The sequence below is a fragment of the Mastigoproctus giganteus genome, chromosome 13 (genome assembly GCF_048544385.1).
Source record: "Mastigoproctus giganteus isolate SK-2022 chromosome 13, ASM4854438v1, whole genome shotgun sequence".
Classification (NCBI taxonomy): Eukaryota; Metazoa; Arthropoda; class Arachnida; order Uropygi; family Thelyphonidae; genus Mastigoproctus; species Mastigoproctus giganteus.
Window position 1 is genome coordinate 104,862,217 of NC_143587.1, and position 14,990 is coordinate 104,877,206.

The window sequence follows — 14,990 nt, forward strand, 5'->3', positions numbered from 1 at the left end:
GCTCCTGAATTTTATTTTTTTATTTTAGTATTTTAAATTTGTTTCACTGAAATGACAATTTTACTAAATTGTCATTTCACTAAAGCTTTCTCTCCCCCCCAACTACATTGTCATTTAGTGGTTCTTAGTTTTTAATTTCTTACATTAAACAAAATGGATAAGAGTCGAGTTTTGTAAAGTATGTGCAACACTAGCTAAATTAAAATAAGATCTGATCATACAGCATGTAAGCAACAAACTCTGTTTTTGTTTGTTATTAGGAGCATTAGCAACTAAGGCCATATTGCTCTGGGATATGCGGTGGTCCGCATCCTCCGTATTTGGTGGTGACGGGCTTGAACCCTGGTCTAATCAAGAAGCGTATGCTACGCACTGCTGCTCCTTCCCACCTGGCTATGGAGGCGCATGTAAGCAACAAAAATAAACACTGCTGTCACTAGCAAATAATATGAAATGGTACAGGGAATGAATTATTTATGCTACATAAGGTTACTGCAAACATGGATGACACAAACGAGAAAAATTAAATCAAGGAGCACTTCTTACACAGCTATTTCTATTACTTTCTGGACTGATAGAAGTAAAATAAAATTTCCTAAAATATTATTTATAAACACAAAGTACCTCTTCATATTTCTTACCTTTCTGATCTTCTGCAGTGATGCGAAGAATTTTAAACATCTGAGAAAGCAAGTCATATGGTAGAAGTTCTACCCTTAATTAAAATAAAAATTGTTATTAATGGATAAAATAGTTATTTTATCGATAAAATGAGAAATTATTTTCTGTTGGTAATTATATTTATCCAATATTACTGCCATGTTGTTTGGGATATGATTAGGTACATTTTTGGAAGTCAGTTCACAAAGGTAATTCAAATCTATATGATTTTATCATTCACTATTTGTACATTTCACAAACGTGTGTTCTGGGCTGATTTGCATGCTGCATGGGCTGAAAATCCTGGAATCAGACTTGGCTTTACAGTTTTCAGACCTGCATCACAAGTTCCTCTGGTGGTACTACAAAACAGTTTGTCACACCCAGATCTGCCCTCCCCCAACACTAACAAGGGCTATGGCAGAATAATAAATACTAATTTTGAAAAAAATAATAATTAAGCAGTAACTTAATATCAGTAAGTAAAAATATCTGCACTGTTGATATTCTAGGTTAATAACTTACAAAGAAGCCTTGAAGTTTATTTACTGCAAAATTGGCTATAATTTTACCACATCCCAAATTGCTGGTAATGTCATTTTTCAACAGAAAAAACAGGAATAAAGAGGGCTTTAATATTTCCTTCAGACTGTTGGTAATGCTATATCGAATTTTCAGTTTGGCTTCAAGAAGGGTCATTCGACCGAGGAGGCAATATTGACATTAATTAATCATGTGAAGTCCTCTTCCGAGAAATATGTTTTGGTTGTGTTTGTAGATTTTGAAGGTGCTTTTGACTCCGTGTGTGTGGGAGAGTGTTCTGAGTGTTTTGAGGAGGTCTGGCTGTGACCGGTATTTATATGGAGTAATACGTTCATATTTTAGAGATAGATTGGTAAAGGTATGTGCAAAGCACCTAATGTATAGCTATTATGTAGGCCGAGGATGTCCACAGGGATCAGTGCTGGGTCCAATTTTTTGGAATGCCGTACTGGATCAGTGGTTGCAGAAGTCTCTAGCTATAAGTTGTTTCCGTGTGGCGTACGCGGATGATTTGATTGTGGGGGTCCCGGGTGAATCTAGAATTGTGTTGGAGCATAGAATACAGGAAGTTTTGGTGGACCTTGCTGATTGGGCTGCCCTGAACAAGTTGAAAATTTCATCCACAAAAACTAAATTCATGGTATTTAAAAATCATTTTAATTATAACCGCCCACCTAGAGTAGTGTTAAACGGAAGGCAAATTCCTTTTGTGTCCAACATTAAGTACTTGGGGGTGATACTGGATGATAGGATGAGGTTCCATTTACATGTTGCACATTTGAATGACAAAATAAAGAAGTTTATTTACTCAGTTGTACGAATTTCAAGAAGAGAATGGGGTCTTAGTAAAAAAACTATGAGTTTATATTACAAGACGATCTTTTTACCAATTATTGCTTATGCTGCCGGTGTATGGATTGCGGATGTGTTCAAGGCCAGAATTCAACGTAAGTTAATGTCGTTGCAACGTTCTATGATACTGACTTATTTGTATGCACCACGGACTGTGTCTACGATGGCACTTCAGGTGATTGCTGGATTGTTACCTCTGGATTTATATGTGGTCTATAGAGGAATGATGTATGCGATGCGGAAAGGTATTCCTGCACAATATCTAGGGATGTCATTGAATCTTACAGCTACAGTTAAGGAGGAGAAACTTCGAATTTGGACTGGGTTGATCAGAATATGGAGAGCACGGTGGAGTTCTTCAGAGGTGGGAGAGATAACCAGGAAGATCATTCTGTGGCAGATTTTGCCATTACTGAACCGGTGTCGTCGTGGTTCTGTCCGTCTATGTATACCAGTTTTTTGCTAACAGGTCATGGATCGATCAGAGATAAACTGTATTCTCGAGGGTTGGAGCCGGATCCATGGTGTTCTTGTGGAGCGGCAGAGACTTGGCAGCATATTTTGTTCTCTTGTCCTTATTATAATGCTGAACGGTGTCTTTTGGGAAAACGGATAGCTAATTTTAATGAAGATAATGTATATACATTGGTGCAAGGAGTTAACAACTTTCAGGCCTTACAAGAGTATGCAAATGCTGTGTTCCCTAAAAGATCTATCATACGAAACCTCACGGACATTGAATTGGCCGTCTACAACCAGAATCTTTATTGATTGCATCAGGGCTTGGGAGCTTCAGACCTGGAAGCTTTTGGTCGGGTCTGGGGCTCCTGGGCATGGACCACTTAAGTGGTTTTTTTTTTTTTGTTCGGCTGTTGTTCAGTTCTTGGGTTTGGGCGGCCCAAGGCTGGACAGCTGGCACTCAACAGTCTAGCACTCTCTCTGTTGAGTGTTTAATTGCGCTTTGGCGCTTCAGCTTTTAAAGACAGAACCAGGTCCGGCTCCACGTGCCAGGGACGGGCATCAGATTGCAGTTGAAGAGTTCAGCTGCTTTCTGATGGCAAAGTGACCTGACATAAACAACATACTACACTCACAAACATCTCTCTTATATTTACTTTTATTCTTTCCTATTCAAAATTTCTTGTTTATACACTTAACTTAGCTTAGATTATGAACTTAACTTAACTTAAATTTTTTTTTTTTTTTTTTACTTTACTTCTCTTTTCAAAAATATGTTTTGTCTTCTTATTTCTTAGCTATCTTTTTATTTATCAGGTCCACTTTACAGATTTTCTGTTTTAAATGATTTAGGTGGAGATGGGCATTTGCCTGGGAACCACCCTGAACCAGTATACACACACACACACACACACACACACACACACACACACACACACACACACACACACACACACACACACACACACACACACACACACAGTCTCCAAACAGTATAGTCCCTGGTGGTGGTAATGTGTAATAGTGCCGTTAAAATGTGCTCCTGCGTTTTGGATTTAAAAGTGTGTCTTTAGCAACCCCCAACATTAGAAAATATGTGTTTGAGAAAATATAACTAGTGGTGAGTCTAGAGGTTAAGTTTTGGTAGTTGGGGTTGTGCATTTACCCAGAAATAATTGTTTTAAAATTTTCAATAATTTATTTTGTCATCACACATAGAGAAACATTACCTCATAGAAATAACATTGTGAAAATCCTATAGTGAATTTTCCCATAGGAATAGCATTGTCCCATAGACTTTATATGGGAAAAGATGGCTGCCTGGCTTTAATTATTTTTTATGTGTCCAGGGATACCCCATAACAGGAATAGTGACATCTACTTGTGGCATTTACACAATATTAAGTGGAATTTTGACAAAAATATTTGAATTTTTAATGTTTTCCTATGGAGGAATATTTTCCCATAGGTTAACATAGGATGATTTACTGCGGGCTTGTTTTGGGCTGAAATTGGCAAAACTTCAAAATTGAATATCTCCTTATCTATTGGGATCGAGGAACTCATCTTTGGAGGGTCAAATCTTTGGCCAATTACTTATTTTTTTTGATATTTTTCAGCTCCATCTAGTGATTAGGAGCTGAGTTATAAAACCTGAGTTTTGTAAAATCCAAAACTTCCATGCTGATTTTCATCCAGCAAATACTAGAGGAAATATATATTTAAATTGGATTAGTTTTTATTTTAGGAGAGAGGTAAGTGAATTTGTTAACAGGACGGTCAAGAAGAAGAGGATCATATAAAATAAGATATTTTATTTCAGGAGGAAGAGGACACTTAGATTTTAAGTAGCTTGGTCTTTGTCTCATTTAAGACACATACACACAAAAATGGATACAGAACCTAACAAGGAACTAATACAGGATTCTGAAGTGGAGGGAGTGTCTTCTGGCGAGTCTGGGGATAAGCCGGAACTCCTCAAAAAACACAAGGGAAAAAGTACTGTTAAAACACTTAAGAGCAGTACTAAGGGTCACAAGCATAAAAATAAAAAACCTGTTGTAGCAGATAAAAATGATAAGGACAACTCAAATAAAACAGCTGATAAGGTAACAGAAGTAAGAGAAGATTCTGAAGGGAGTACATCTTCTGACTCTGAGTCCCCTGTGGTTAAATCTCCAGAAGTGTTCAAAACATTGAAAAGTCGTAAGATTCCTTTGACCCTTAAGCTTGGGTCTTATGGGGACAAGGATAGAAGCAAAAAAACAGTAACACCCGAGCTCGGTTCAACCAAGAACAGAGTAGCTAGCCCCCTGGTTCTTCCTGTAGAGCCTTCCACTTCTCGGGAAGTTGCGGTTGTTGCAGTTGAGGCTCCTTCAAAGGGGGTAAGCAGAGATAATAATCAGAATGCATGTGTAAACCAGGGAGGCGACTCAGTTTTGGGTTCCTCATTTACTGAAGGATTAAATTTGGGAGGATCGTTGGAGGCACCCGTGGTATACTCGGCTGTATCTAGGATGAGAAAGGCCCTTACAGAGTTTATGTCATCTGATTCCAGCAAAATTACAAAAACAGATTCAAATCACATCTATGGTCTGTGGACGGACTTGGAGGCTGTAGCCACAGCACTACTCATAGATAATGAACGCCTGAAAGTTCGTTCAGCGGAGCTTGAGATTCGTGCTGGACACTTCGACAGCTTGATGAAAAAACAGTCATGGTCTAGGAGTTTGGCTCCTAGTTCTAAATCGTTTGCAGACATTGTCAAGGGAGGCTCTTCTAAAGTCAATGAACCAGATGTATTGGAATCCCCGGAGGGTCGGGAGAGCTCTGGCAGGCCTGTTCGGAGGGTCATGGAGGTCAATCCGATCCAAATAATATTGTCATCTTTCGTCCTTCTGAGGGCTCTGAGATTTCCTTGAGCCAGGACGTGAAATCTACTGTGACGGAGGCGATCAACAAGGAACTTAAAAATATGAAGATCAAAAACATTCGACTTTTAAGAAACAAAGCAGTTTTAATTGAGACAACTTGCCAGGATGATGCCAGTAAAATATCTGACACTCTATCTTTAAAGCAGGCAGGATTCTGTTGAGAAGCCTAAATTTTCGAACCCAACCATTCTGATTTATGGAGTCCCCAAAGAGTTTACTAAAGAAGACATCTTGGAGGATTTATTTTATAAAAACTTCCAGGATTATAATATTACTCAAGAAGATGTAAACCAGGGAGTTTCCTTTAGGTTTAATTCGGGTTCACGCTCTAAGGTAACAAATTGGATTATCGGATTTACTCCACGTCTATACAAATGTTTATTTAATAATGACAGGATTTTTCTGGGCTTTGGATCACATCGCTTCCGAAAATTTACAGTAGTTAATAAGTGCTTTCGCTGTCTTGGGTATGGTCACTCTTCTCAGACATATTCTCACAATTCGGTGTCCTGTGGTCATTGTGCTAACAGTGGTCATGTTTATGCTGAATGTCCTAACAAGGATAGTTCCCCTCAATGTATTAACTGCAAGAGGAGAGGTCGAGGTTGTGATCACTCGGTACGAGACAGCGAATGTCCGGAGTACATTAGAGCTGTGGAAATGACGGACAGGAGAACTTACAATGAATAGGAAAAATAATCTGGAATTTACCACAGATAATTTTGCAAATCAAAAGTGTGTAAAAATTTTACAGATTAACGCACAAAGGTCTAGAGCTGTGGCTGACGAAATCCGAGTGGCTGCTATTGAAAAGTGCTTTGATTTGGTGTGCATTCAGGAGCCATATTATTCTGTTCAAGTGGGAGGACTTGTCTTTAAAGTCATTGGATATCCAACTTCATGTAGAGTGGTTGCTGCTTCGGATGCCCCTCCCAAGTCTGCGATAGTGGTATTCAATCAGGATATTGTGTTGACTGCCGTTACTGGGGAGTGTTCCGCAAACGTTGTTTGTGTTTCAGTGTCATTGATGGAATTTTCCTTTTGCCTGGTTTCTGCATACTGCTCTCCTGCGGAAGATTTTCAAGTTTCATTACATCATATAGATAAAATTTGCTCGAGGTTTGCGGAGCGTGGATTGATTCTGGCGGCTGATTTGAATGCTAAATCTGGTTTTTGGCACAGCGGGGTGGTAGATTCTCGGGGTTCTCTCTTGGAGGATATGATTTTGCTACATAATCTCAGTGTTCAGAATCTACCTGGTAAACCTTATACATTTTCTACATGCAATGGAGAGTCAAACATTGATGTAACTCTTGTTTCCTCAGGGTATGATGGGAGGATTCTGAGTGGGGATGTAAATCCGGACATGGTAAACAGCGATCATAACGCTATTTCGTTTTATGTTGCCCCTGAGCTGGTACGAAGGAATTTTAGTATTGGAAATTTAAAAAGATTTTCTATGGACAAGATAAACTGGGAAAAATTTGGAAATTACTTGAAATCTATTTACAATGATGACAATGCAATATCTTTGAACGATTTTAACGCTGAGGAATTGGTAGCTCATGTTGAATATCATCTTTATCAGGCAACGCTACAGACTACAATTAGAAAACAATTTAGAGTGGCCCCGGTTCCTTGGTGGTCTCCGGTTTTGACTGAGCGAAGATCTCAGGTAAACAGAGCCAGGAGAGTGCTGCAGCGAAGTAGACATTTGTCAGTGGAGGATGTACAATTGCTCAGTGAAAATTATAAATCATTGCGTAGAGAGTACCATAGGGAAATTGTCCGTGCTAAGATTGAGAGTTGGCAGAGTCTGGTCAAAGAGGTGGGTAATTCAGATCCTTGGGGACTGATTTATAGAATATCTCGTGATAAACGTCTACATGGAGAAATTTATAACACTGTTGTGGCCAATGGGGAGGAAACTGACAACTGGTATGATACCGTTGAGCACATCGTCAGGGAACTTTTTCCCGAGGACAGGTCAGAGAGTTGGACACAGAAGATCAATCTACAATCCGGCTGGATAATGCTGAGTATGTCGGTTCGTCGGAAATATGTCTTTTTTCCCTCCTGGAACTTGGAGTAGCCATTGCTAAATTGAATGTTAAGAAATGCCCAGGTCTTGACTTGATAGAAAACAAAGTTTTGACAAAATTTTTTGACCTTTGTCCGCATATATTGTTAAAAATGTATAACAAATGTTTGATCGAGAGAAAGTTTCCGAGATCTTGGAAGATTGCTCTGCTTAAGATCCTGCGTAAGCCTGGTAAGCCTAAGGGGGATCCTCGATCATACAGACCTATTTCTCTTTTGGCTAATCTTGGCAAGTTGTTTGAAAGGTTGCTGGCTCCTCGAATTGTTGATATGCTGAATGAAGGTCATGTTACCTCGGATTGTCAATTTGGTTTTAAACGGGGTCACTCAACTGAGGAAGCTATTTTGACATTAATCAATTACATAAAATCCTCTCCTGAGAAGTATGCCTTGGTTGTGTTTGTGGACTTTGAGGGTGCTTTTGATTCTGTGTGGTGGGAGAGTGTGTTAACATCCTTAAGAATGTCTCGATGTGACAGATACATATATGGAGTAATTCGTTCTTACTTCTGTGATAGGCAGGTGAGGGTCTGTGCAAAACATCTGATGTTTGGAAAATATATCAGTCGAGGGTGCCCGCAGGGATCTGTTTTGGGTCCTATATTTTGGAACACAGTTTTGGATCAGTGGCGTGCCTCAAGATGCCTGCAGGTGGCGTACGCGGATGACCTGGTTGTTGGAGTTCCTGGTGGGTCTAGATTGATGCTGGAGCAGAGAATACGAGATGTTCTGGAGGACCTTTCTGAGTGGGCCTCCTTAAACAAATTAAAAATTTCATCTAAGAAAACTAACTTCATGGTGTTTAAAAACATTTTGATCATAACCGTCGGCCCAGAGTATTGTTAAATGGAAGACAAATTCCTTTTGTGTCTAGCACTAAATACCTAGGAGTTATTCTGGATGATAGGTTGGGATTCCATTTGCACGTATCACACCTCAATGATAAAATCAAGAAATTCACGTCTTCGGTGATTAGAATCTCCAAAAAAGAATGGGGACTTAACAAACGAACGATGTCACTGTATTACAAAACTATCTTCCTGCCAATTGTTGCTTATGCGGCTGGTGTGTGGTCGGGATCAGTGATTAAAGTAAAAATAAAAAACAAACTCATGTCATTACAAAGATCTATGTTGTTGGCCCTATTGCATGCCCTGAGGACGGTATCTACGGCTGCGCTACAGGTAATTGCTGGATCTATTCCTCTTGATCTCTACATTGCATATCGTGGAATGTTATACGCTATGAGAAAGGAAATTCCTGCTAATTATTTGGACATTTCCATCAACCTGGATGCCAGTGTTAAGGAGGAGAAACTTAGAATCTGGAATGAACTAATAGAGATTTGGAGGAATCGGTGGATTTCGTCGGAGGTGGGAGTAATAACTAGGAATATTATTCCTGCTGCAGACTTTGCTACTTCTAAAACAGTTTCGTCATGGTTTTGTCCTTCAATGTTCACCAACTATGTGCTGACAGGACATGGGTCCTTTCGAGACAAATTATGTTCATGGGGTCTGGAGCCAGATCCGTGGTGTTCTTGTGGTGAGGCGGAAACTTGGCTGCATTACACTGTTTCATTGCCCATTTTATAATGTTGAGAGGCGTCATCTTTTCGAACTGATTCCCGATCTAGCTGAAAACAACGTGCAGGAGTTTGTGAACGGAGTGTCTAATTTTCAGGCATTGCAGGTCTTTGCTGCTGCAGTGTTCTCTAACAGATCAATTATAAGGAACCTATCAGAAAATGAACTGGCAGTGTATGTTGGGAGTTTTGCTTGATTGCATCTGGGCTTGGGAGCCTCAGACCTGGAAGTTTAATGTCAATAGTATTGCACTTTCTCTTTTGGGTGTAGAAACAGGTTAATGTTTCTAAGTGTTATTGTTAAGTTAATGTCATTCTAAGTGTATGTATTTGCTATTTACATGTAAATATTTGTATAATGTTGCTTTTGTTTCAACAAGTATACATTGTTCTTAGTTGGAAAATTTTTTTTTTTTTTTTCGCTGGCCTCCAAGTTTGGGCAGCCTTAGGGGCAGGATTGTTGGCACCTACCAGTATAGCACTACTTCTGGTAGGTGCGGGATTTGTGCATTACAGCACACTCCGAGAATGGTTGATCCAGGTGTTGGTTAATCCCTGGTGGCGAAATGGCCTGAAATAACACTCTTTTTCAGGCCTGTTTTGCAGACGTTCTGAGATTTTAAAGGAGTAAAAGGTGGAGATGGGCTTATGTCTAGGAGCCACCCTTCTTATCAGGACACACACAATCAAATGTACAGAAAGACTACAGTATATATAAGAGTATGTATATAAAATCTGTATATAAATATTGTATATAAATTGATTAATGTATATACAGTTGTGTGTTAATAAAAAAAAAAAAAAAAAAAAAAAATGTCTCCAAACAGTCCTTTCCAAAAATGTGACAAGTGATATATCCACTGCCTATCATAACAACATTCTGAGAATGGTAATCACTGCCAGTGTTCAAGGTTGCTATTCTGGAATCATTAGAAGACATCTGCCCAATTGTAAATTTAAAATACCCTTTTATAATTCCACATTAAAATAATACACTGCCTTAACATTAATATCCATATACCCTTCCACTGATAGTTGGTCATGTCCTACCCATGCATCAGACACAACTATAAATATGCTCAAGGCCTTCGAGGAGACAGTAGTGTGATTGTGAATACAAAATGCCATGATTGATGGGATTAACAGACTCAGCATGGAATGATAACAGGATACCACATACACAATCTATATGTATGTGACATTTCAATGGCACTGAAGACCACTAGATCAATGATCATTGAAGCAGACTGGTGTTGAAACCATCATAAAATGATCCAGAACCCTCTGAAGCTGAGAGAATGTGATAGGAGAGCTCTGCTCTGCAAAGAATTGTCTGTTCAGAATGCAATTCGACATTGTCACAAACATGTGCCCTCAGTGAGATGATTGGGACATATGTTAGCACCAGTACAGTGCACAGGACACTGCACAATATGGTTACCACAGCTGCATAGCCATCCATAAGACCTGATCATCCCGACTAATGACAGACCACGTCTTAATCTTTAATATTACCGTAAAAATTGGGTTCTTGGAAGATGGAAAGCTGTCGTTTGGAGTAAAAAGTCACAGTACATGGTCTACCAGTTTGATGGTCATGCATGGTTGTGGCAGATATCCAGAGAAAGCTACCTGCTGGCCATGTTGTCCCAACAATGAAGTTTGGCAGAGGTAGCGTGATGGTCTGGGGCTGTTTTTCATGCTCCATATCATACGTTTGTGTTGTGACAGACTGGTTTGAGGACAAGAGTGTTAAAACGTCGGACTGGCTAGCCCAGAGTCCTGACTTCAATCTCACAGAGAACCTCTGAGATGAACTGTGTTGTCTGATATGTGTGAAGAAAAGCTGCCCAAAAAATAGAGCTGAACTGATTGCTGCTTTGAAGGCTGAATGTGTAAAATATCAAAGGATATTTACAAAAAACTAGTGGAGAGTGTTCCATGAAGATTAGAGGCTTTCATAAAGGCTAACAGTTTCAGCACATGTTCATTTTATTAATTTTCCTGAAAATAAAGGTTATTTGTAGATATGCAGTGTCTGGATCTTAATTGTAGAGCAGTGTATAAATACAATAGAACGTCGGTTATCCGGAAGTTAGTTATCTGGAACATCAGTTATCCAGAATAATTTGAAAGGTTGATCTGTCTTCTTTTTTTTATTAACAGTAGTACAGTAAGCTCCAGTTATAGTGGTCACGTTTTCAAATTGAATTTTGATTAAAATAAGCAAAAGATCAAGTTTACTAGATATTTATAACAGATTGTACAAACAAACAGACCAATAAACTGAAAACAGAAAATTGTTTTTATTGTTTTACGGTTGTGACCTTCAGAAATGTGCTTTAAAAAAATATCAGAGAGACTACTGGGTTTTCTTGGAAATGAGTGAATTTCAGATTTGTTTAGCTCCAGATTCGGTAAGAATAATATCAGCCTGAAACGATTTATCATTTTTCTCAATTTTTAACAGTAAAATGTGAACGAAAAGAAAATGCATAGTTTTAACATTGCAACAAAAAAACGGAAATTATTAACAGAATTAGAAAAGGTGAAAATTTAGGAAATCTTTCCAAAGAGTTTAATGTGCAGAGTTCAACAATTTACGACATCAAGAAAAATTCCAATGCTATAACAGAATTTGTCTCAATTATGGAGAGTGAAGAAGGATCTAGCAGGAGAAAGACGACGTCAAAACTTGAAAATGCCACTTTAGAGGTGCACTCACTTTATTTTTTTGTTTTCTTCAGAGCGAAGTTTAGGTGAAACAGTTTCTGGCCCAATGTTGTGTAAAAAAGATTGAATTTTAATCGAAATTAATAGGTAATGAAGATTCTAAGGCAAGCACAGGTTGGATGAAAAACTTTAAACTGAGACATGGTATACACGAACTAGATATTCAAGGTGAGAAACTTTCTGCAGACGAATTGGCAGCAGTGTCCTTTGAAAAGTGAGTGTGCTTCAGTTATAGCAAATTATGAGAAAGAAAACATTTATAATGTTGATGAGAAGGGCTTATTATGGAAAGCATTACCGAGAAAAACCCTAGCCACTAAAAGAGAAATGCCTGCACCAAGTTTTAAGATGAGAAAAGAGCGAGTTACAATTGCTATGTGTGCAAATGCCACTGGGACACACAGATTGTCCGTGCTCGTTATCGGTAAGTCGAACAAACTGAGAGAATTTAAAAATCCTTCTAATTTTCCTGTTTTGTATAAAAATCATAAAAATGTCTGGATGTTTCTGTTTTTCAAGATTGGTTCTTAATTTTTTTTAAAAATTTAATTAATCTTATTTAGTTTAATCGTTTTTTCTGGTAAGATTAAATTTATTTAATCTTACAGTAAAAATTATACGGTTCGATTATCCGGAAAATTTGGCTATCTGGAAGAAGTCTGTCATCAATTATTCCAGATAACTGATGCTCTACTATAATACAAGTTACACAAATTTGCTATATTTAACTTAGCAAACATGTTTGATTAAAAATGGTTTTTTTTTATAATGTAAACTTTTTTGCAATGTTTTTCAGCATGCACAACATCAAGTTAGTCCATGAATGCACTTATAAGACAGAATAAAACCATATGAATTGGATGCACTCTGACAAAAATAATAGTCATGGGAAAAAAAAAAAAAACTTACTGGAGATTCAAGAATGATCAAAATATCAACCATCATATTGAAACAGCTGAAATTCAGATTTTTTCTTATTACTTTGTTTTCAGAGTTGCAAATTACAATGATTACTAAGCATACCTGACATCATCTTTGTATTTATCAGAATTCACCACACTAGTTCGAAGTGCAAGTTCTAGGAGGGATTCCAAACGAGTAGGCATAATGTCATCAATGTCCTTTTGCAATTCTTCTTCAGCCATATCCATAAATTGAACGATAAAATCTCCTTGGTCCAGTAAGAAGTAATGCTTTACTGACCTTATAAAAAAAAAAAAAAAACAAAGAAAATCTTTAGCTATTTTTGTTCATGTTTTCAGAAAATACTGTACGAGTACTTCCTGAAATCATCTCTGCTGAATGAAGTATCTTAAAATTGAAACTCAAAGCAGTTACAATTTAAAAATAAACAGAAGAGCATAAACTACATTTCTAAGAAATAGGTTGTAAATATTTTGTAACAAGCTTGCTAACCTCCATCAATTTAGTTAAATGATACTTGTGGTGTTTATTAAACAACTAAAAATGCATTAAAAATGATGGAAAGACCATAGCTATCACCTATGATATTAGTTTAGGACAAACTAATAACAACAATAAAGGTATTCTTCTCTTAGCACTTTAAAATAGGGACATAAAAACAGAGTGTTAAGTCAGTGTTAAATGGAGAAATTTATCCATTGGAAATAAAGTAAAATAACTAAAACTGGTTAGCACAACTAGTTCTCTCACCAATTTCAGGGCACAATTACACAATTTTTCTGTATAATAGATAATGAAATGTAAGTGAAACACTTAAATCTTTAAATGCAAATTTTAAATATAAATTATGCAATAAAAATATATGAACAAGAACAAGCAACAAAATTTACCTTAAAATTATTGATCCCTATATAAAATAATTAAATGGTGCATCAGCTTGAATTTTAAGATGTGAACAAGGAATTCGGGGAGGAATGGGTGCAGTTCATTGCTATAGATTGCCCTAATAGCTCAAAGCATTTTCTCACTATATATACATCATTATATCTGAAACGAAATGCAAACTTCAGGGTTGCCTCAATTATGCCTTTTGGCAGTTGTGATATTAGGGAGATTCAAGTTCTTCCTTTTCTGTTTCTTTGACATTTCCAATAGCTGCTCCCACACAATTTTCATGGATTCTTTGTTGTTTTTAGCAATCTTTCTGGATCTTGTATGTCTTCAAATAATATATCCTCCAACCTAATATCCTTACAAAGCCTCTATGTTGTTTTTAACATCTTCTATATCAGGGCCTTGTAGATCATTAACACAACTTTCCCAGAATTTTTACCAGACTCCATTCATTGATTTTTGCCACATTTCCTGCAAGGCACTTACAATGTTACTGCATTCTTTCCAAAATTCCTTATTAAGGCATCAAAACTGGAGTTTAAAAGACAATGTAGCCTCTTGTACCCAGGACAAGATGGGGGTGAGGGTTAAGCCTTGTCACTGACAAGGCCGGGAATGAATGAATGAGAGAATTGGTGTATATAACACATTTTTAGTGGTGGCAGGTTTCTATGTAGCCCAAGGCTAACTCTATAGCATGCAAAAACTGCATTATATATATATATATATATATGATATGTCTAGGGGGAATCGGCACAGACAATGTATTGCCTGGAAAGCCAGTGGCAGATCCCACAGGCAGCTCTGACTTTGAACCAACTGTATAAACTGGCAAGAAGTCAGAAAGTTCAGCCCAGCATGCTGAATAAGTGACCTCTAAGACTGATGCTATCTCCCAGCTGTCTCATACACTTTTTACATATCAAAGAACAGAGATGCCAACTATTGTCAATTTAGGAATGCACCTTGGATGGATGTTTCCAATATAATTAAATGGTTCAAAATGGAACTGTTTGTTTGGAAGCCCCACTGGATGCTGAAAAGGAAATAATTTTCTTATATATTCATTTTCACATAAGTGGGCCATTGACCATTTTCTCCAGGATTTTGCAGACAGCTAGTCAGAGCAATAGAATGACAGAATTTCCTGGCTAAGGAAAGGCAAGGACGATTTCGATAGTTTCGACTCCTAGTGCAAGGAGTTGAAACTATCTGTCGAAACTTGTACCAGGAGTCGAAACTATTTCTCAAGAAAGATTCTGTTACATAGGAAGATGCAGGTAGTCCACTGATGATAGGTGTTGAAG

At 37.7% G+C, this 14,990-nt stretch overlaps 1 protein-coding gene across 1 annotated transcript in view; it reads right to left on the bottom strand.

Annotated features, from left to right (window-relative positions):
* Positions 1 to 14,990, bottom strand: part of LOC150076326 (gamma-tubulin complex component 2-like) — a 210,126-nt gene that overhangs the window by 96,908 nt on the left and 98,228 nt on the right. The window contains 2 exon segments of the mRNA XM_090388143.1: positions 642 to 715; positions 12,889 to 13,068. Of these exon segments, the coding sequence (XP_090244269.1) occupies positions 642 to 715; positions 12,889 to 13,068 (254 nt within the window).